The sequence below is a fragment of the Falco punctatus genome (assembly GCF_963210335.1).
Source record: "Falco punctatus genome assembly, chromosome: 11".
NCBI classification, from domain to species: Eukaryota; Metazoa; Chordata; class Aves; order Falconiformes; family Falconidae; genus Falco; species Falco punctatus.
In genome coordinates this window covers 419,749-443,384 of record NC_137591.1, presented here as the reverse complement: position 1 = coordinate 443,384, position 23,636 = coordinate 419,749, and the positions used below count along the sequence as shown (strand labels likewise).

The 23,636-nt window shown below is 51.2% G+C and overlaps 1 protein-coding gene across 1 annotated transcript; it reads left to right on the top strand.

The window, feature by feature from the left end:
- Positions 1–11,029: 11,029 nt before the first annotated feature.
- LHX8 (LIM homeobox 8) lies at positions 11,030–21,589 on the top strand. The gene is made up of 9 exons (XM_080406827.1): positions 11,030–11,046; positions 11,273–11,444; positions 11,698–11,856; positions 14,329–14,450; positions 15,933–16,153; positions 16,613–16,716; positions 18,936–19,031; positions 20,492–20,675; positions 21,453–21,589. Exons 2-9 carry the CDS (start codon positions 11,364–11,366, stop codon positions 21,527–21,529), a joined length of 1,044 nt encoding a protein of 347 aa, XP_080262953.1. The 5' UTR covers positions 11,030–11,046; positions 11,273–11,363; the 3' UTR covers positions 21,530–21,589.
- The last annotated feature ends 2,047 nt before the right edge of the window (positions 21,590–23,636 follow it).

Here is a 23,636-nt window from a genome sequence, read left to right as displayed (position 1 = left end):
ACAAGACTTGCTGTGGTCAGTGAAACTGTGAAGATGCACTGGCAGAGCAGGTGGCCCGACGTTAACTGTTCTTATTAACAAAATGCAACTGGTGCTTACACACAGGGGATATAAACAAGTTCATTTGCTAAATCAAACTGGTGAAAGCATACTTGGTTCAAATTTTCACTTATAGTAAAAACAGCCTACTAACTATAGCATCTCTACAAACCCTGAAGGGTAACAGAGCTAGAAAGAAGGGATGGTCCCGTTGCACTGAGCAGAACTTCTTTAGTGATATGAACTGCAGAAAAAGCAGAATCCAGGAATGTATGTAACAGTATTTCTTAAGACAGGTCCTGACAATAAATGCTATTTCTCTTACATACCTATTTTTAAACATTTTTTCTACTCAAATAAAAATGTTATTGTATTTGACATCTTAATCATATAACTAGTAACAACAACAAATTAAAATGAATTAATCCCATTCTGACTTAACTTGCTTGCAGTGTTAAAAGTAAGTACACAAAACACAATTAAGTCATTGTAAGTCCTCTTTTTAAATCCTAATCACAAATTGCTACATCTAGATCAAAACAAAACAAAACAAAGCCTTTCATTTGGTGTGAGCTGATAGATGTATAGCACACAGTTCCCACTGATTCCGAGGCAAATACTTTCACTGCTTCTTAGGATTTCTGGTAAGGAACTTGCTCAGAAGTATTGGGACTGTACACAGGATCTGCTATTTGGAATAATCAGTGCAGGGAAACTTTAACTACAATGTATAATATAAAGAAAGATATTAGAAAGATATTAGCCTAGGGATGAGGAAAGTCTGACACTTGTTAAAAAACAAAAACAAAAACAAAAACAAAGGAAAACATAGAAATGCTTCGTTGATCTGAGCTGACATCTCCCTCTTGCTTGGTACAGACACTTCTTTAGGGCACCTCATTCCAAGGCAGCCTGCTCTGTCCATTTTGAAGTACCCACATGGAACCCAGACTCATTTCTCTAGCTAAGCCATTGCATATGCCCAGGTAACAATCAGACACATGGCCCACAGACCCCATTTGAGGAGGGTCTCAGGAGACACCAGCAGAAGACAAATGAGTGCTGCTGTGTGCAGAGCAGTAGCAGTGCAGTAGTCTGGGTTTCTGGTGTTAAGAACAGCACTGCAGTGACTGGCGAAGGGCTGGAGCTTGCTGCCATCCCTGAGGGCACTGTGCGGGAGGGATGGGGACACAGTGTGGAGAGGGATGCACACCCCCACTGCAGTGGTAACGCCTGAGCTGCAGGTGGTGTGAAGGCACCAGACAGCTGAGCCTCCGCACAGTTCTTTCATCATACACAGTATCACGCATACGTGACAATCAGACGTCAGAGGGTTATTAGTCCCTGTTAGGTCTTCCAAACTAGCCCACCTCTGCACACACAGAGGACGCTGTAGCCACCTGCCCACTGTACACAAGTCTGTACATCATGTACATATATGTACATACACAAGATATACTATACCTGTTGCCAGACTCATGGGGTAAGTCCCAGCCTAGGAGTCATAATCCTGCCAGAAAGCAGAAAAGAAATACAGCATGAAGGATTTGTTGGATGGTCCAGCTGCTCTCCCATCACCTTGATGCTGTTCATGGATCTCTCCTCTCACCTCGCTTTTCTCCAGATGGTGCCCAGACTTTTCCCCCTGCATGGACGGACAAGCCTCTCACCCTGAGTATGCACACGTGAGCCCATACTGCAGGGATGCTCCTGGAGCTCAACAAGAGCTGGAGCCTGCAGCAGCATACACTGCACATGAGAAGTCCAAGAAGGGGGATCTACCACATAGCTGCTGATCTTCAGCCAGCCTGATACCTGAGCACCAGGGAGCAAATGTTGCTCCACTGGGATGCCCCTCTGATGCAGCCAACATTAACCTCAAATGCCTCAGACGGCAAACAACAGCATAAATGAAGAAATATTGCAGGGAGAGCTCTTAACTATGCACAGGGCAGCTGGCAGTGAGGAAGGCACCTTGTCTGTCAGTTGGGCAAGTGTATCCATGAACTGTGTTCATTCAAGAAGTGTTGTCATAGACCAGACCAGTCACCATCCTACTGCAGGAATGAGCCCTAGCTAGTGCCTCTGCCTGTTCCAGAAGACATACTTGTGGTTAGAGGGGCACCACACATTTGATCTTTTCACATATCTGCTGCACCAATCAACATTCTAAACCTAGTGTCACTATTCCTTCATTCTGGGAAGGAGTCCCTCATTGTAACAACACCTTCTTTGGTCTCTAGATGTAATAGCTGCCTGGTCAGACTCCGTTCCTCTTGTATATATCATCTAGCCATACCTATCATAGCTGAATAGTACATTCACAGCTTCTAGCACTGAATAGAATCCATATGATCTGTTCTCCTCTCATCCCTCTGCAGAAATTTAGCTGTCTAAGATACTTGCTATGGGATCCTGCATATCCCATTTAGCACCAACATTCAGACACAAAGCAGCATCATATGTCCTGGTCTGTTGCTCCTTGAGAATGTGGGGTGTGATCAGCCATCAGTATGAAAATCACCTCCAAAACACTGGCATGAACTGCAAATACACCCAGTGGAATGCAGTGAAGACAGAATAAATGTAATTTCCATTTCTGAACTCTCTGTGATTTTGTCTTACAAGAAAACACAGGTTCTCAAAACAACAGTGCAAAGTAGACATGGAAACATAGCAAAACAACTGCAGAGTTTAAACAGCAAGACAAGATAGAGAGGGGCCACGTCTCCCACCCTGCTTGCAGCCAGGTAGAAGGCAAAACCACACAGACCTTGATGGCAGCACAGCCGCTGCTGTGGTGGGCCCAAAGCAGGCAGGCTTCCAGGAAGTCATCTTTCTGCTTGCCAAAATCACGGACTCCAGCCCAATGGGCTCCGCGAACTGGGAGTGTTTCAGTGGTAAGGAGCAGGGCAATATGCCATCTGCAGTTCTGCAGCCCTCTGGAATGGCGTGCTGAGCACCAGCCCATGGGATTCTTCATTCTGTAAACCTGCCTTGTGATGCCATCAGGGGCTGGTTGCTGAGCATCTCATGTTTCGGTATTTATAGCACAGCAGTAGAATAGCATCAATATCATAACCTGCACAACCCTGACAGCAAGTCAGTTCTCCATTGAATTCTTGAATTTTCTTTCATCCCTGAGAGTTAGATAAGTAATTTTTTCTTCTGCTCAAGCACTGACTTTCAGATGGTCCTAAGGAACAGCAAAACACACGGTGAAGTGCTGCTTTATGTAAAGCTTTTTCCAGGTAACCAGCCAGAGCTGATTCATTTTTGAATGTTTGTTTGCACAGATCAAAACGAACAGTTGCCTTTAAAATCTCCAGTCACTCCCTCTGTCACTCTCTTCTCCTTCTTGCAATCCCAAACTGAAGCAATGGACAGAAGATTATCATTTGATCACCAGTAAAGAAAGATCACCTTCTGTCAGACTTCTGTTGTGGAGTGCAAAGAGAACTGGGAGTATCATAGAGAGTGCGATGGCTCTTAAGCCACATGAAGGGAACAAGCAGTTTTGTGCAGAGCAGTAAGGTGAACAAGACTACTCCTATGCTTGCAACCAGTATCTTTTAGCTGCTTCATGTGCTGCTTAAGTAATCAATCTCTTGCTACTTTTTTACTACCTTTTTGTTTGTTTGTTTGTTTGTTTGTTTTTGTTTTGTTTTTTTTAATATGTGTTCAGTGAAACACTTCCTTGCTGCCCTTCAAAAGCAGTAGCACAATAGCCAGGGGTGCTACTGACTGCGGTAGAAGCAGGACTGAATCCAGGTCCCCAACACTTACTGCCAAGGTAGCACAGCACAGCACTTTTTCCTGAAGCCGCAATATGCTCACAGATCAAAGATGCATTTTAAATCCTGACCACTGTGCTTTCATGTGTGAACAGATTAGTTAATCTTAGAAAACTGCTCAGAACAAGCAGGTGGACAAAGGGAGTTGTGTTAAACATACTTGGCATCTCCCCTATCTTGTCCCCTGCCCAGAAGTACCGGCCTGCTTTTCGAGCACTAAAGCAAATAAAAGTAGATGCCTGGACGGAAACAAGCACTGCCCAGGCACATCACCAGAACAGCACCACTCTGGCACCAGGTAAAATCTCCCCCTTTAGTTCTATGAGTGTCAGTCAAGAGTTAAGGCAGCCATATCAGCGTAAAAATGACAAACACAAAGACGAGTAAGATTCCTTATTTCTACTTAAAACAGTACACTGAACACCTGCAGCCTCTGCACTTTCAAAGGAAGTGTATTTTATTTCAGAGAATTACAGTAGCACTTTGTACACCCCAGTCACAAAATTATGAATGTTGATTTACTTGTGTACAGATGCAAACATTTCAGCAACTGTAAGCGGCGGGTAGCAAACCGGGATCCTGTTTCTGGAGGCACGCTGTGGTTTTCGGATCGGGTATGAGTGAATCACCTTTTTTCATCAGCTCCCTTCCCAGCTTGTCCACTTAGTAAACAAAACATCTCTAACTAGATAGTCCTAAATGCGCTCAGTTTTTGACGTATTTTCGTTTCAATACACATGCTGAACATCGTATCAGCATGCAAAGTCATAAATTAGCTGGGGAAGGCTTTGAAAGCTTTCATCTTGAAGTACAGTGAATCCGCCCTTTAATTCACATTGCAAACAGTCCTTCACGGCGACATGCCACAAGTCCCACCACCGAGCTGCGGTGCAACGTGCCCCGGGCAGTGCCGCTGCATTAACCACGCAGCAGCCGTTGCCACCCGCATCTCCGAGCAGCAGCCAGCGCTCCCACCGGCGCCTGCTCGGCCGGGAGGCAGGAGCGTGAGCCCCAGAGGCAGTACAACACCTCCCGGCTGTCGGGCTTCACCGCGCTAAGCGCAACGTGAGGAGAAGTCCCCTCAACGTGTCTGCAGCTGAGCCCCAAGAAACTTGAAAGCCAGCCACCTGGAAATCCCTGAGTAAATTTCAAGCAAAGCAAAGACGTTCCAAAGCCTGTGCCGTGCTCGGGGCGCTGTATCTGCGCAAGGAGACAGGGCTGAGGGCATCACGCACCCCGCTTACCGCAGCGTGGCCTGGGACGCTGGAAAGAGGCGGGATTTGATCCCAAGGTAGCAAATGCGATTTTTCTCTGAAAAGCCTTTGCTCTGCTGTGGGGGAGGGAGTTCTCATTCGCCGAAAGAGGGAACTGCCCATAGCCGCCCCAGGCGGAGCGGCGCTGGGCGCTCAGACGCGCGGCCCGAATGAGGGAGAAGGTCCTGCGGCGGACAGAGGCAGCCACGCGTCCTGCCAGCCGGCCCTGCTGCTGCTGCTGCTGCCCCCGCCCGCGGCCGTGACCCACACCTGCCCCCAGCCGCCCCTCCAGGGCCGGTTACCAGTGAGCCGACCGCGGGGCGCAGCCGGGCGGCCCGTCGGGGAAGCCCCCAAGCGTGCCACGGGGAAGCCACCGTGCTGGGCCATCTCTGCGGCGGCCACAGCGGCTGTCGGAGCCGCCCGTCGAGCCGCGCCCGGGCCCAGGGCCCAGGGCCGCCCTGACCGGCGGGGCCCCGGCAGCCCGCCCGCCGGTTGCGGTCTCTAGGGCTGCCGTCGGGTCTCGTCTCGGCCGGCCTCTCCCCACGGTCTCTGCCGCCTCCGGCCTCCCGCGCCGCTTCCCCGCGGCCCCCTGGCCAGGGCGGGGCCGACCTCTGCTCCCGGCCGGCCGAGCTCACGGGGGCCGGCGGCACGAAGGGGCCCCGGGCAGCGCTGCTGCGGAGCCCCGCGATGCTCTCCGGGGACGGGCAGCGGTGGGGGGTCCCCGGGGGGCCGTGAGAGACCAGGGAGAGCGCGGGGCCAGGCGGGAGGCGGAAGAGGACCGGGCAGTAATGAGAGATCCGGGGAGGGGGGGGGGGGGTATCGGACAGTGCGGGACCGGGAGGGGAACAGTGCGGAGCCGTACGAGAGCCGTCGGGGAGGGGGGCAGTGCGGGTCGCCTCAGGGTGCCAGGCGCAATGCCCGGCGCGGAGGATGCGCACAACACCGCGGAGCCGCTGATCGCGCCCCTACCGGGGCGGGACACCACGATACGGGCTCCCGGGGGGGGGGAGCCGGGAGGGTTTAGGGCTTCCGCCACACCTGCACGGGGTCCCGGCGCAGCCCGCCCTCCCGGGCCTCGCTGCGTCCTGAGGGACGAGCTGCGGAGAGCCGTCGGTCGCCCGGCCGTCGGTGGGAGCCGCCCCCCGCCGGGGCGCACGGGGGGAGCGGGAAAGCCAGGCAGCCGGCGGGGGTACAGGATCGCTCCCCGGGGGAGCCCTGCTGCTGCCGCAGCCCCAGGGATGCTTGGCACAAGTCCGTCCAGGGCCAGGTTCCCGCGGTACGCACCCCCCCGCCCCCCGCGCCGGGGCAGCGAGGGTCCCGGTCCTCACCGGCGGCGGCCGAAGGAGCTGAGAACCTGCCGAGCTCCGGCGGGCCCCCTCCTCCCCCCGGCACACGCGGTTCCATTTGACGGCCCCGGTCTGCTGCCAGAGCAGTGTTTACTCATCGCATAAACAGAAGGGAAAGGCATTAAGCTGGCAGATAGGATAGCTCAGGGGAACCTTTCAGGCCCTTCAGCACCGAGTTACCGTGCTCACGGAAAACAGGCCATCCTTACAACCGAAAACATGCAGCGAGCTTTGCAGCTATGTATTTATAAACAAACCTAGATGGTTTCCATTTTGGTTTTGCCCTCCAGGGCGTTAAGGGCAAAATGCTCTTTTACATAATTTGATCGCTGCTTTAATTTCCTCTGTCCCCAGCACTTTCCCTAGCTGAATGACAGCGTGACACAATTAGCACAGACTCTTAAAAATTCAACTTCTAGATGAAGCGTTCACCGATTTTCAGGGACGGAGAAGTGCAACGCTTAAATCGAACACGCACAGGTTTCATCCAGACAGCCTTGTTCCTACTGCGGGGACCAAGAGGTGGAGTAAGTAGATCTGAGTAAATGAAGCAAAATTATTGCAGTTACACACTGGGGTGCCGAAATTACTCCCTGCGCTTCCTTCCGCAGTGCAAGGGGCAGTGCTCTAGAAAGATGCAGGGCTGCATCCCACTAACTCCCTTCTTGCCCTCTGCCTCCCCGCCCCAGCCCCCATTTTTTTCCCCGGGGCGGGGGAGGGCACATTACATCGAATTCTGAGTGTTGGTGGGGGAACCACTGGCTCGGGAATCCAATTAGGAATTAGAAACTTTTCCCTTCGACTGATCTGGTCGTTCCCCATTAAGCAACGCAGAGCTGCACACTGGAACAGCCGTGAACAAAAGCCACGCCTGCAGCTTTGGAAGGTCCTGGACCCACACAGCCGAGACAGGCAGCCTGGCCCAAGACAAGCGTATCGCACTGATTTGGAAAACAAGTCATTGGTAAGAGACTGGGTTCGTTTACTCGTTAAACCAGCCCAGAACCAAGAATGCAGGGCTAGTCCAAACCCTGCAGCATTTACCAGTGGCTGGAGGCAGCGGGGATGCAAACTCGCGAAATGTGAGCCCGAGAGCGCCGGCCTGACTCCCCCGCCGACCCCCCGGCCCACCCCACCCCCGCTCCGTCCAGGAGGCTGCGGCCCACAGGTGGAAAGCCTCTGGGCACTGGCAGGTGTGCAAGCACCGAAGTACGCGTGAGGCGGCTGAGAGAAGGCGGGGGGCTTGCGGAGAAGGGAGCCCTGTCCGGCAACGGCTGTCAGGCTCTCCTCCCCGGGTTGCCCCCCTTGCCAGAGAGCTGCTGGCGAAGCGGGCGACAACAGGCCCCGCAGCGACAGCGCAGCGGGGCGCCGGGGCAGCCTGCCTGCGGGACCCCCCCGCCGGCCCCCGAGGAGCGGGGCGGTGAGGCTGCGGGCCGGGGGCAGCGGGGAGGGGAGGCGGGCTCCGAGCCGCGGGGCCAGCTCCGCCCCGGGGCCGCCCGTCCCTGCCGCCGCCCCAACAGCCGCGCCCGGCACCGGCCAGCGCCGGGGACTGTGCCAGACGGGGCCAGACGGGGGTGGGCAGCCGTGTTCACCGTGGCCCGGGCCTCGGCACCCGTTTTTCGTGAGCTGGACACAATGCCGTTTGTGATTTCTCAGCAGACCTTGTTTTAGCGGAAAAACCAGTTTCGCTGGAGCAAGCTCCAGAGAACCTCCAGAGGCTCGCAGCGCGGTGCCGTCGCTGGTCAGGAAGCCCGTATGGCGACCGCCTCTCGCCGGAGCAGCCTCCGCTCTCCGCTCCCGCACTTCCCCCGCGCCGTGCCTTTCCGTCAGGTGTTAAGAGATCTCTCCTACAAGCGGACTGATTAGCACTCCCACCCACTCACATCCTTGCATTACTTGCGAGAGACGAGAATCAGAACCAGACGCAGTACCCCCGTCTGAGGGTCCCGCGGGAGTCCCCCGTTCCGCTCGCAACCTCGGCAGGACCAGGCCGGGGCCACCCTGCCCAGCCCAGCCGCGGCGCGCTGCCTGCCCCCCACCCCCCGGGCAGATTTCCCTTCCTCCCCATCTCTCCCTGCTGAGAGCCCGCCGACGGTCCCCGCGGGGTCCTGCCCGGGGCTCGGAGACAGCAGCAAGAGAGACGGGGGCGCGCAGCAATCGGAATCCCCTAAAGCCTGCGTGCCTGCCTGCTTTCACCTCCGCCAAAACCGGTGCTGGGAACGCTCAATGAAATAGCGAGGGTGTGTAACTGAAACGATGGAGTTCAGAGGAGACTTTGGGGGGATAGGTGTAAAAGCACACAGGCGAAGCACGGGTGGAGCGCGGATAACCAAGCCCGTGCACTCTCCCCGTCCACCCTGTACACACCATAGCGTTTCCCAGGTCTTCTCGGAAATAACGCCCCTTTCCAAGCAGCTCGGCAAAAAACGCTCACCTCTCGCGAAACACCCCTGGCCGTAGCAATAACCAGGCTCCGCTACATGAGTGTCTCCACGCCGGTTCTCAGGGGGACTCGTCCTCACGCCCCTCCGCGTCCCCAGGACCGCCGACCCAGCCCCGGGCTCCACGCAGCCCTCGGGAATGCCCCGGACAAGCCCCGCACCCTCGCAGCGCGTCCCCCACTCCGCCGCCACAGAGACCCTTACACCCCAGGTCCTCGGGAGTGGGGGTGGGGGCGGCGGGACACCCGGGGGCGACCCCGACGCCGCGGCCCGAGCTGAGGCAGGGGGCGGAGAGGACCGCGGCTTGGGGGGTGGTCGGGGGGGCCTGCCAGTGCATCCGCGGATGTCCGCCGCACTCGCTCCTCGTCTGGCGCAGCCGGGCGCCGAGAACGCTAAGAGACACGGAGACATCCCCGGTCCACGGCTTTCCGCCAGCAACCGCTTTGTGAACTACTGCCGCAAGTCCACGGTCGCCGCGGGGAGCAGCGCGCGGACTGACTTTGTTGGCTCCTACTGCTGTATTCTTCAGAGAGAAAAGGTGTATGCACGCAGAAAGGAGTTATGCTATAGAAATCCCACGCGCAGCCCTCCGTGAAGCGCGCACGAACACCCTGAACTAACTTCTCTAACAGAGCAGGGAAGGAGCGACGGGCAACCTGCTCGACGCTGCTGCCGGCCGTGCCACGCTCTCGTCGCGCCCTGCGCTTGTCAGTGGCTCCCCTCCCGGCGGGGCCGGCCCCCGCTCCCCCGGGCACGGCTCTCTGGGGGCCTCCCGCCAGGTGGTCGCTTGCTGTCGCGCCGCCCGGGACAGATGACAGTCCTTGCGTCGTGTTTCTGGCAGCCGCGGGCGGGCAGCCCCGCGCAGAGGCAGGGGCCCGACGGGCTACGGGCCGAGCTCCTCCCCGCCGGAGCCCACAGGGTCGCGCCGACGCGTGGGCCTGGACGCTCGGCCCGCGCCCCCACGCAGCCCAGGGGAGCGGGGCCCCGAGGGGACGCGCCGGTGCGCAGTGCCCGGGGTCTGCAGGATACGGCCCCGCGGGCCGCCCAGGGAGAGGGGCCGGGCCGGGGGCGTCGCGGGCAGACCCGGGCCCGCCGGGGAGACGCCCGAAAGCCGCCTCCAGGCCGGCGGGGACGGCGGGGTCCCGCGTCCGCCCCCGCTCTGCCCGCCGCGCCGCGCCGTGGCTGGGCGGCCGGGTGGGCTGTCGCGCTGCTCTCAGCCTCGTCGCGGCCAGAAAAAAAACCAAACCAAACAACACTGCTTGCCTCGCTGCGGTAACGGCTGTCAGGGACATTAGGACTAAATTCTGTCCAGGGTTTAGATCAGTTTTAGCCCGGGACAAACGAGTGACCGACTACGGACGTCCCGAGTTTACTGGGGCTCGGCACCGCCGCTCGTTCCGTTACGGTCCTGCAAAATCGGGTCCTGGAATTTGAACCAACGGTCGTAATTTTTAGGGGGAAGAAGAATACGGGGCTTCTCCTTTCGTACAGCTTCTCGAAAGCAGAATTCCCTTTTATCAAACTTATCGTATTTCTAAGCGTACGGGCAATTCTCTGTTTGCTTTACTGAGGCTCTGCAACATGTCTTGCGTCTATCGTCGGGCGGAGCTGAAACAAAGAGACGGGGGAAAGATGGAAACATAACGACAAGTTTAATTAAAAACACCTGGCTAGTTAAATACGTGCAGAGAAGCAGACGCCCCGGTTATTTACCTCACCTGCGACGGACAAGCTGTTGCTTTATTCTCCCGAAATGTCCCGCGAGCACCGGCATTATTTGGTTTGAGGGAACTCTGCGGGGGAGGTTTGTAATCGTGGAAAAAGCGTGCCGGTAGCCTACGGCTGAAGGAAGTGTCCTAGTTCTCCGGGAGCGGCGAGCAGCCGGCTCCCGGCGCCTCGGTCCGCGGCGGACACCGATGTAGGTTAGCAACGTCCGTGGTCGGTCAGGCTTGCTTTGAACCGCGCTGACGGGGCGGCCTTGGGGCCGCTCAGATGCTCCCGTTTGGGCTTAATGAGGAAGGTTTTACGGCGGGGCGCCGCGGACGCGGGGCGGGGGTTGCCGGGCGGTCACGGGCGCGCGCGGGCTCTGGGGCTGGGCGGTGCGGAGCCCTCCGGCCCCCCTCGCGCGCGCGCCGGCTGTGTCGGGACAGACGTCACCGGGGCCTGCGGCGGGGTGAGCCGTGGCAAGCGGCGGAGGCGAACGGGGGGGGACCCTCTGGGTTTTTTTCGTTGCCGTCGCTGCTGGGGTGCCCCCCCTCCTCTGCGCGAGAGCCGCGCGGCCCGCCGGCGGAGCCGCCATCCCGCCGGCAGAAGGCGGGCCCTGCGCAGGAGGTGAGGCCAGCGAGGCAGGTCCGCGCGGCCGGGCCCACCCCCTCGAAAACAAAACTTTTTTCCTGCAGGGGCTGCGAGCAGAGAGCTGGCGCGGGGTCCCCGGAGCAGCCTCGTCGCGCCCCGCCGCGCCGCGCAGCTGGTATGCGGTAGGGCAGTGCCATGTACTGGAAGAGCGACCCGATGTTCGTCTGCAGGCTGGAGGACAAGGACCTTCCCGCGCTCGGCGGCCCCTCAGAGAAGGTGCGCGGGGCGGCGAGCGGGCGCGGACGGGGGCGGCGCGGGGCGAGCGCGGCGCCGGTGCCGGCTGCGGGGTGGCGGCCGCTCCGGTCGCCCGGCGGCTCCACCGCTTCCCCGGGCGCGGCCCCGCGGAGGGACGCCAAGCCGCTGCCCTTCCTGGCGGGGCGCCGCAGGTGCCGGCGCGGCCCCGCGCCTCTGCTGGGCGAGGCGGGCGGCAGCCGGGCGCTGACCGCCGTCTCCCGTGCGATCCCCGCAGGCCGGCCCCGCCGCGGCCGACGAGGATTCCTGCTCTTCTTCCGCCGCCCTGTCGCCGTCCTCCTCGCCGCGGTCCATGGCCTCGGGCTCCGGCTGCGCCCCCGGCAAGTGCGTGTGCAGCAGCTGTGGCCTGGAGATCGTGGACAAGTACCTGCTGAAGGTAAGCGCCCGGCGAGTGGCGGCTTCCCACCGACGTGGCGCCGCGGTGCCGCGCCCGGGGCATAGCCAGCCGGGGCGGCTGGGGCTGGCGTCGTCGTCTCCCGGGGCCTAGCCCCGCAGGCCTGCCCGGGCTGCGGGCACCGGCGCGGGTCGCCCCCGCTGCGCCCGGCGGGGCTCGGGCCGGGGGCTGCGGCGCCCCGGGCAGCGATTCCCTGGCGCGCCGGGAGGGAGCGGGGTGGGGGGTGGGCGGCGGCGCCGCCGCTGGCGCCGTACCGGGCTGCGGAGGTGCCGCTCGAGGGACGCGGGCATGAGCCGCGGCGGCTCGCTGGCCTGGTGGCGTCGGGGAAGGAAAGGCGCTGCGGGACCGCGGAGCGGTTTTGCTGGCCTTAGGATTCGGGACCGAGTAAGATCATTTAAAAAGAAAGCCATGCGTTAATGCAGTGGTGGGTATTTTCCTTCTGTTTTACGGCCGGTAGAATTGTTCTGGCTCAGATTTTCTCCCGCTCCCCTTTCAGAAGGGAGGTCAGACAGCCGTGCTAGAAGTCGCTTGGTTCCACTTAGATGCAGCCTTAAATGAAGCCGTTGTGTGTCCCGCAAAGCCGAAGTCCGTAACACCACCGAAAACGTCTCTATTAGATCGGTTGTTAGATCTCGGCAGGAGCGCAGGGGTCGAAGGCAGGCGTGTGCTGGGCCGGTATGTGTTCCCGTGGGAGTGGGTGCAGGGGGTGCCATGTACCCTCTGTTCCAGCAAGCCCCGGCTGCCTCGGCAAGGTGTGCTGGGACTGGGAGCAGAGCTAAGTGGAACTTGGTGCCCGCCCCGCTAACTCCCGTGATAGCTCGTTCACTGATCTCTGCTGTCTAAAGGACTGGGATAGTACGGCTTGGAGCAACAGACCTCTAAATGGTTTAGCCTGAGGTTCGAGTTAGCTGTTACCGCTTCCCGCATAGGCAGAGAGAGAAAGGCATCTGTGCAAGGGAACTGCTGTCTTGCTGATGACCACCAGCGTGGTGTCCAACTTCAGCCCTGTAAATTAATGAGAATGTAGATAAGTGACGTCAGATGGGACGAGTACCGAAGCGATCGGTGTCCCGCTCCGTGGAAGAGCATCGGCCTCCGAAGAGGCCGCAGCGAGATGCGCTGTGCGTGGCCGGGCCGTCAGCCCCGCCGGGCGGAGCAGCGCAGCGGCGGCCCGGGGCCCGTCGGGGGCACAACTGCTTGGGCCGCCCCGGGCCTGCCCGCGGCGCAGCCGTCCTGGGAAATACTCAGGAGGATCGGCTTGACAGCTGTTACCAGCAGCGTGGCATTGTATCGCGGTGTTGTGAATTTGCCAGTGTCGGGGTAGACGGCTGCCAGCAAGGGCAGCAGCCGGAAGGGCGCTGGGCGGCGCAGAGTGGTGCGGTGCGGCGGGACGGGCGCGGGGGTCCCAGCCCGCGTGCCGCAGGCGGTGCCTCGCGCTCGCCGTGCTTTGTCTGGCAGCGCTTTGAGGAAAGGCACGTTCTGGGTTATCGCAGATCTGCTGCTTTGCCGTAGGCAATATCTGGGCTGTTTGGTATGAGATGAGAAATTGGCTCAGGAGAAAAAAAAAAAATTCTGAACTTAGTCATTGTTTGGTTTACATAATTCCTCCCATGCAGCATGGGATTATGCAGAGGGTTATTACTTCATTTTTATGGTCACTCGGAGTCTTGGGCTTTCAAATAATTTGTTTGGCTTATGCATGATGTGCAATGTACAACAAAGAGTGGTCTTTATAGGAAAGAAGGAATGAAAGTAATTGCACTCAATTTATTTGCCCCAAAATTATATGCAAGATTTCAAAACTGCTGATTTCTGCTGCTTTCCGTGACTATGTCTAGTTTCACTATGGATGTTACATGTTGGAGAATTCTTGAATTTGCTATTAAAACAAATGCTGGTATCTTGAAACTCACGCTTCATTCACTGACTTGGCTTTAACAGAAACCTGGCAAAAGAAGATGTGATTCATGAGGTGTTTCTGTTTTGCAGACCTCCCCCCTCCCCCAATACTCACATCTTAAAATTTCAAATTAATCCCTTTGCAGAGTTTGTTGTTTGTGAAGCAGGACTTTTTACAGACTGGGAAATACAAGTATGTAAGTTAGCTGCCTTCCTGAGGTCATGCGAGGCCAAAACTTGCTCTGTTACTCTAATGTGATGAGAACAGACCTGGGCACAAAATATCTACGTGCAGCTTGAATCTTTTGCTTCCTCTCTGGTGCTTTTAATTACAGACTAAGAGAACTTATTCTGAAGACCTCTATCAAATTATTTAATCCTTAATACGCATGCAGTTCTAAAGGAAAAATGTTTTGCCTTGAAGATAAATTTTCTGTGAATAGTAGTACGTGTAATTTTTGGCCTCATCTGTATGGATAGAAAAAATAGTTTTTGTAAACATGAAATACAGTACCAGTAGCACGAACGCTGAGGGGTATTTTTGCATTTTTGCAGGTAAACGACCTCTGCTGGCACGTGCGCTGTCTCTCATGCAGTGTTTGCAGGACTTCTCTAGGAAGGCACACCAGCTGTTACATCAAAGATAAAGATATCTTCTGCAAACTTGACTATTTCAGGTATATCGTAGGAGATTGCAATTTTTTGGATAATGTTACTCTTGCTTGTTACTCTTCACTTAAGCCACAACTAAAATGCACAACGAGGCTCTTTGGTTTTTTTATTTGCTAGGTTTCTTTTTGGTAGTTAAACTCTGACACATCTTGTAGAGGTACTTGGGAAACCCCAAGCCTGTCTAATGTAATTACTCCCCAAGACTGGCCTTCTGCCCCTCTGTAACAACATTTATAGAGCAGTTCACTTCTGCATGCGCGGGGGCCAGGGAAGTAGGTTGAGTCCCTGCCACAGCAAGGTTGTAAAGCTGTCGTATGTGCAAAGAATCATCCTTAGGTGGTGTCGATTGAGGGTGGGTACAAGGAAGAGTTGAGGTGGTACTCTGGGCTAGCACTTCACTGGTGTGAGGTTTAGGGCATCACGTGGAACTACAAAAACAACCCAGAATATATCCTGTGATCTTTAAAACAAACTTTCAGCAGTTACACCTTTCTGTGATAAATCTGATTTAGAACATGAACCCTTCTCCAAATTTAAGGTCTATTCCTGTAAGGAAAAAACTTATTTATTCGTGTTGGCATTGAGAGTACTCGTGATACAAAAATCTTTAGTCCAGAAAGCAGGAAAAAAATTTTGCTGTTAATTTCGATGTGATTGCTAGTGCTTCCCTAGACTAAACCATTTATGGGGTTCTCACCTGTGTAGTGAGTGGATGATGTTCAGCTAGTCAGTATTGACGCTGAAAGAGAGGGAGAGGGCAAGTTGAATACTGTGAACTTCTGGAAAGTGTTCTGGGACTTCAGAAAAAGACCTTCCGAGTCTGCAAAGATTTTCAGGACAAATTCTTATCTAAATAATCAGCATATCTTGGTGGCTAGTTTCCACTTCAAAGAGAAATATTCTTCTGCAGTAATGTAAATACTTGCAGATATTTGAATTTCTTTTAAAATCATAATGTTGCGGTAATTAAGGAAATAACTATGAAGATACAGGTTGTCCCTCTTCTGCTGAAGGGGACCGAGTGATTGTTGAAAGTTGATGTAGCTAAATATAATAATTCAGGCTACCACTGGAGTAATGTGAAATATATTTGAATAATGGGGAGAATTTTGAATGCAGTCAGCTGTTTCCATCTCCCACTCATAGCTTTTTAAAAAGTAATTATAACAGGGAAGATGAAGAGCGGTGAATTCATGTCACAGTTAAGATGCTTCAGTTTTACTCTTTGCCTTATGAAAATATTAACTTCCGTAGTTCAGTAGTGGTCTTGCCTTAAGCTGCCAGATGCAAACTTGCTGCTTTCCCCCCCTCAATAAAAGCACAGTTACGCTGTCACCTCATCCCTTATCCCTTGCGGGTGGCCCATTTCCTGCAGGTCTCAGCTGCGCTACCCCTTCCTGGTCGCCTCTAGCCCTCCCAGAGTCACCATCTCACCCGAGATGGTTAGTGTCTGTGCCTTCACCCTCCTGTTGCCTTTATTCTTGCAGGCGGTATGGCACCCGCTGCTCCCGCTGCGGGAGGCACATTCATTCTACTGACTGGGTCCGAAGGGCTAAAGGAAACGTGTACCACTTGGCATGTTTTGCGTGCTTCTCCTGCAAAAGACAACTCTCCACTGGAGAGGAGTTTGCTTTGGTGGAAGAGAAGGTCCTTTGTAGAGTACATTATGACTGCATGTTGGACAATCTGAAAAGAGAAGTTGAAAATGGTAATGTACTGCTTTTGTTAAGAACTATGTTTGTGGCTTAGTTTTAATCAAATTGTTGGGTTTTACCTCATCTTCCTTATTAAGTGGTAATTACCTGGCTTTACTAAGGCTGGAAGCACAGGTTCTTGAATTAAAATAATGTGCAAATTATTTTGTTTTAATTTTTTTCAGTTTGTGTAACTTGTTTTCTATCCTAAGGAAAAGAGAGCAAGGGCATATCTAGTTGATAAAATGTCATGCTGGATTTATTTCTTCCCTCGCTTGCAAGGGAGTAATTTGGGGTGTAATGGGTAACGGTGCCAGATCAATTTAACTTTGAACAGAAGGCAGCTTTTTTTTTTTACAGTTGAAATTCAGCTGCCTAAGTACTGTTGGCTATTGTTGGAGGACAGTTTGACTTACAAATAACATCATTTTGAATGTTTAGCAGATGATGTTGTTTTCTTTTTAATGCTTCAGGTAATGGGATTAGTGTGGAAGGTGCATTACTAACAGAACAAGATGTTAACCATCCAAAACCAGCAAAAAGAGCTCGGACCAGCTTCACAGCAGATCAACTCCAGGTAGAGGCAGTGCTAAAAACTTGCATAGCTCAGGCTGGCGCAGGACATGGGTGCTGAACTGGTAGGAAGTCGGATGCGTGTGTGTGGAAAACAGAAAGCTTGCGTGCTTTTAAACTATTTCATAAACTGTCAAGACACAGCATGTTTCTGGAATTGTTTGTCAGCTTCAGCAGTTTAATATGAAATAGTTATTCTTCAAGGTTTTTATTTCCCTGGGGGCAGCCAGTAATTCTGCAGAGTGGAAACAAAAAGGTGGTTCTATTTTGATTGCTCGATAAAATCTATTTAATCAGGCATTTACATCGCTACACATAATGAAGACAAAATATTTTTAGAATTATGTAATGTGAGAGTTGTACTAGAGATGGGTACTGTGTAGAACTTCAAGACATTAACAGGGTGGAAGCTTGAATTTTGTTGTAATGCCTGCGTCTGCTCTGTTTTCAACGCTTCTTGTCTTGTTGCTGCCTTGGCAAGAGTTAGCTCTGGACTGCCTCAAATAGGAGTTATTTTGCCCTCTGGATCACCACTTCACTTAAATTAGCTTTCTAGGGAAATGCACTGTGCTTGGGGCCAGCTCCCTGTGAAAGGGGTAGTGGTGAGGCCAGGTGTAGAGGCTTCAGCCTGTAGTGGGAAGGATGCTGTGGCTTTCCACCTAAACCTAGCTATGCACCCGTGCTTTCAGTTTATAATGTGTCTCTGAATTTCTGGTCACACGTGGCCACCACACTGTTCGTTTGCTACTGTCTCTGTCAGAGTTCTGTTTTCTCGGCCTGTCCCCATGTTCGTGGTGAAAGCAGTTGAGAAAAACTAAAGCTGCGCTGTCATAAAACATGTGAGACATTTAAACATCACCATATAACACAGCATGTGGCTGTCCAAAGCTTGGTTTGGTATTTCAGTCGTGGCTGGAGACAGAATGCGTGGTGAATACCAAACAAGCATGTCAGCAATGATCTGGCAAGGGCTCTGCAAATCAGGCTTGGACTTTTGCGAAAGGGAGCTTTCTTTTCCAGCAGCAGCTGAAGGGGAGACAGCCCCAGCCATCAGGGCAGGAACTGCATTCAGGGCTTTTTCCCCTCTGCTGTCATTGAAACTTCCATGTTCCCCTCTTTTCCTGATTTAAATGGGTCATAACCTACTTCAGCAGGTGTTGGAGATCTTAGGGCCTCACTTAATGACGCTTGTTGTCTGCCCAGGGCAACCGTGTCTATAGCTGTCCTTGATGCTGGTGTAAGGCTTTGCCTCCAATAAGAGAAGCATCAGCCCGATAGGTGACGGATTGTCTGAGTGGCAGTGTGTAGTAACACACCTCGTGAAGCACTTGTACAAAAGGGTGTCCACGCTTCTTGATGGCTTGGTATGAAACAGTAGGAAGGTAAATAGTTTCAGCATTTCTGACTGTGGAGAGCAGTAGCCTGAATCTTTAAAGATGAAACCAGGGAAAATGTGCAGACTATCAAAGGTCAAAATCCAGGAATGAGAAACTACAGTTTACTAAGTTGCTGAAGGTACCATGCAGAAATCCATGAAGCCTTACTTTCTTAAATAAGGTAAACTCTTACAGGCTCTAAAACTGTTCAGGATGCAGGCCAAGCTGACATCTACTTCCTCACAGAAAAAACATAATTCATATCCTAATGACAAGTGTTCACTTAAATTTCCTGTAAAAAAAAAAAAAAGTGTAAGCAAACAATTACATGGTGCAGGTCAGCCAAGGTGGAGCCTCTGTGTTCCTTGGGTTGATTAAAGGTAAACAAGGCACAAAGTGCTTCCCAGTTGCCGGCGTCCTCCAGGCAGCTGAAAAGAGGGTCAGGTTGCTCTGTATATGCAAGATGCAGATAGCAACTGACAAGTTCAGAGGTGGATCAAAGTTCCTTCCTTCCTTATGCGGCGCACCGTGGTCTGCTGCTACGGAAGTTTTCTTTATCGAGTGTGTTTGAATTGCTTTGCAGTATATTTTCTCCCACAGTCCTTTTAATGCAACCGTAACAGAGTGGCTCCTCCATTATTTTTTTTTACTGCCACCAAGCGGAATTAATTTATATCATTTCTGGTAAACGTCTCAGCATAGTTAAGCATAATAAGGGGTAGCTTGTATTTTTGGCTTCGAGGGTTGATTATTTTTTTTTTCCTTCTGCACGGTCTGAGAGGAGTCTCTAATGCTGCTCTCAGGACTGCACACACAAAAACTACAATCTCTTACCTTGCCTTTTCAGGTTATGCAAGCACAGTTTGCTCAGGACAACAATCCGGATGCACAAACACTTCAGAAACTGGCAGAAAGAACAGGCTTGAGCAGGCGTGTTATACAGGTAATTGTGCAAAGTTAGTTGATTAACAAAGTCTGGTACTCATCCACTGGGAATACTTAATAACAGTTTTCTCCAGGTTGTTATTCTGAGATGGAAAAAGTTCTAAGCTGGCAGTTTTAGCGTAAATTCCGACAGCATCCTTAGTCAGGAATAGGTCTAGAACAAACCTGCTAATTTGGAAATCTTGCTGTATTCCTCTTGCACTTTGTATGGAGGATTAATAATCTTCCAGGAAGAAACTCTTCAGACTAAATAGCACAGAAAATGGCACTGAGCTCTTCTAAATACAAGTTTTTGACTTTAATAGTCTGTTCTTAAGACCTGCACTCTTTTTGCAAACATCTTTAGGTTTGACACATTAGGTGCAAGCACCTGGTGATCTGTTCTATGGAGCAGAGTTAAAATATATACCCATGCCATGCAAAACTGAGAGAAACAGGAACTTAGAATCTTTGCCTGAAGATGTCTCTCAGCAAACACCATATGTGTGCTTTTATACACAAGCATGAACTCTTATATAGTACACATTATGTATTTATATGCTTGTATAAATAAAAAGTTTGCGGTTCCTTGGGCTCTTTCTAGCTTGCAAAAATGGAGTGTTTATATAGAAATGAGGTATCTGGCAGCTGCAATCAAGCCTTAAAAAGTACAGAAGATTACATGTAGAGGAATTATAGAGGACTGTATGAAAAGTTTATTTGTAAAAAATTTGTGGTGATCGCTAAAACCATGAGGTATGAAATGTTAAAAAGAAAAAAAAGGGGGGAATTGTAGAGGAATGAAGCTGGGTTAATTAACATTGATAATATACAGTTGTGGGCTGGCTTCCTGGGCGGTGGGTTGGCTGATGTAGACAAGGTGCAGCTGTGGCTGGTTCTGTTAAGGGGTTGGGCAGCCAAGGAAGAGAGAGGAGGAAGGAGAGAGAGAGAGAGCACGTGCGTCCTGGATGAGGAGAGACAAGACGAGGAGGAGGCAGCAGAGGGACTGGTGTGAAGAGTATGTTGGTATGAGATGGTAAAAGACCTTGTTGCAGCTGGCTAGTTTGGAGAGTGCTGTGACACTTTCACACTTCTCAATGTGAAAAGGAAAGTGGGTATCCTGTGAGAAACCCGCTTTGTGGGCAGCGGGGCTCGGGCTGTGTCCCGTTATGTGCGTGGGCAGCAGCCCCAGCAGGGCATGGGGCTGCAGGTGCCGTCGCTCAGCCTGTGGGACCCTGCAGCCCTCACTGTCCTTCGTGCTGCTGGTCCCTGCAGAAGCCTTCCTGGCTTGACCGTGCTTGCTTGTGGCACTGTGTAGGCTGAGAATGGGTATTTCTTCATTTGGACAGTTGGGGTTATGTGAGAGGCCTGATTAACTAACTGAATTCAGCTGAAGTTAGAATGCTGAGGGTTTTATTATGCTAATGTTGAAACAGAACCCAATCTATCAACATCACAGAAATTTTTCTCCCTTCTCAGGTGTGGTTTCAGAATTGCAGAGCACGCCACAAGAAACACGTTAGTCCTAATCATTCGTCTACTGCTCCTGTCACAGCAGTTCAGCCCTCCCGGCTGTCGCCGCCCATGTTAGAAGAAATGGCATACTCTGCGTACGTACCCCAGGACGGGACCATGCTAACTGCCCTGCACAGCTATATGGATGGTAGGTGTAATCGCTTCGCGTAGCCACGTAAAACCATTCTTCATTGTAGCAAGAACAGTTTACCAAGTACTGATTAATGAAACTTAGTGGATTTTTAATTTCTAGTGTCCTTTATAGAGTATCTTAATACTATCCTTGCTATCTGTCTCTCATTAAGGGCGCCTCATCAAGCAGTAGTCCTTTGCTGTAAGAGCATAGCTGAAGATCTGGGAATGAAGACCACTTTTTGTGCTTCTTCCAGCCTATGAATGCTAGTAATAGGAAATCAAATGCTTGGCTTTTTTTAAACACCCATGCCACATTTTTTAATGTGTAATTTTAATGAAACTTTACCACCTACTCCTTGGCTTTTCCCCTGGGGACTGTAGGTGAACTCAGTCCAGCAGCTTCACTGGAAACTTAAGCTTCCCCCACAGTAACACATAGTGCAGGGAGCAGGGTGGTCAGAAGTACTGAAACAGTCGTCGTTTTTATTTTGTCGTCAATACTTTGACCCAGCAAGTCAACTTTGGCTTGTGTTTGTGATTAGAAGAGACTGTGAGGGTTTGGGGAGAACTGGACTCTGAGCTGCATGTGTGGCCTGAGCCTGTTTTTCTCCAAGGCAGTGGTGTAAGGTGGGCTGCGGGTGGAGGAAGTGTGAATGCTGGGCGAGGGAAAACAGAGCATGCTGCAGCAGCTGGGAGCAGTGAACTGTTATTGCCCAGCGGGATTTACTGGCTTATAATCTTTTTTTCTACCACAGATGAATCTGACGGGTAAATATTTTTGTCTTTGTAGCTCATTCACCTACAGCTCTTGGACTCCAGTCTTTGCTACCCCATTCAATGACACAACTGCCACTAAGTCACACCTAATTCCTTTCTGTCAGGGATACAAGCTATTAAGGATATAACCTGAAGTCATTTATTGTGTATTAAAAATATCATTGGAAAGGTATTAATGTTAACTTTTTATTTAACATCTAAAGCATTTTCAAGATCATTTTTGCTGCCCAGGTATGTACGTATATTTAGCCTGCAAGACACTTTTATGGATTCTACATAAATAACTATTATGTTGTTTACAAGCCTTATTAAACATTTTTTTTTTGTATTGTCTGGAAGTAGTCCACTCTAGTTATGTGTGTTAATTTATTTGTCATCGAAAGAGCACTTTGCCTAAAAGAAAGGACTGACAATTGTGCAAAATGTTTACAATTCTTTGTGAAATTGTAGTTTATCATTAGTTTGTAAGTTATTGCTGAAAGTATTACCTGTATTTGAGTTGTATACAGCCTATATGTTAAAGCTTATTTCTGTGAATTTACAAAAATAAATTTTGGTTGCAAATATTTTCAGAATGAACTGAATAAAGTTTCTGCTGTAGCATGCCAAGCAAAAATGTTGCTGTGTTTATGGCTGAACTGTGATCATTTGTCAAGTGCTTAACCTGAGTCCTCAGTTTTAAGAGAAGGTCCCTAGTATCCTTACATACACTACACCAAACCCTTTCAGGAGTGTTCACATCTGTCTCGATTGATTTTTTTAAAAAAAACTTTAATGGGCTTAGTCTTGAAACACTCCAAATTACTACTTTAAGTATACACAAAACAGTGCTACTCCTGAAGGTGCACAACTGCAGGGCGAGGGAGATGGTGGATGTATGGGCTAGACTTTTAACTGTGGCTTAAGTTGGCAAGTAGAGGGCCTGAATTTGCATCTTCTTTAACATTTTGAATTTTTACTACTTCAGCTTCTCTTTTCTTCCATGGTTTTACCTCATGATTTTGTTAAGCAGGTTGGTAACCAATGCGCAATACTTTGAAACAGAGTCTGCATTTTTAAAGTAAATTTAGTTCAGTATTTTAACTGACCTGTATAGAACTGCATGTGAACAGACTGGCATTCAGTCAAATGCACAAGTCTACTGTGTTTTAAATTGTTAATGTGCTAAGATTTAATGGCAAAGCATGTTTTGGTACACTGATTTGATGGACAAAGGCTAGTTGTGTACTATCGATTCAACTCATTTTTGCCTTCACAGACTAGTTCCTTCAAGGATTTAAGACTAGTAGGTCCTGTCTGCACACCTAAACTTTACTTGCATCAGAAGGAAATCATACTCTTGAAGCGGGGGGCAGGGGGTTTGTCCATATGTGTATGGGATTTTTTGTTGTTTTTTTTTCTTCTTTCCTAACTCTTGAGTTAGTGTCACTACTCTGTGAATTTTTTTTTAACTTCCTGGTCAAACCATTTCAATGTGGAAAAGGTAGCATTCTCCCTGCTGCAGTGGAAAGATGATGGCTTCTGAGGGCATGGGCTTTAATGGCGAGCTCTGAATTATTCAAGTTCCATAAATTAAATGTTGGCACTGTTTCAAGTGCTACTCACAGATGTCTGAGCTAATCTGAGTAGCAAAAGCAATCTGTTTGCACTGACACAGTGGTTTGTCTAGGCTAATATTATCCTGCCACATTTTTTTTTTTTTCCACAGAACACTAAAGACATGGAGTGTTGCGGAACTTGATTGACTTTACATTTTATTCTAACATACGTGACTTCTTAGTGAAATACTCTGGGTGGAACACTGAATTTGGTATGCTGTTTTCAGTACCTAAGCTAGCTCCATGTATCTTTGATACAAAGCTGCATGCATATTGGTAGACAGACTGGTTTTTGTTCATTTGTTGGGTCTGATATGCAAGTAGGACAAGATTACTGCTCAGCTTCTACCAGTTAAATGCTAAATAATGCTAATCTAGATCTTAATGCAACTTGGCAATTTAAAATACTATTGAGTTGTCTTGTTTTAAAATGTGACTTGACTTCTATCAAGTCCCTTGAAAAAGAAGTAATTATTCACTCTAATTTGAAGGACTAAACAGCTTCAGGTTGTCTGAAACATAAGTCTAAGCTTATGTATGAAACACTGCCTTCTGTTCAGTTCCAAAGTCAGCGCAGGATTGAAGTAAATGGGGAGCAG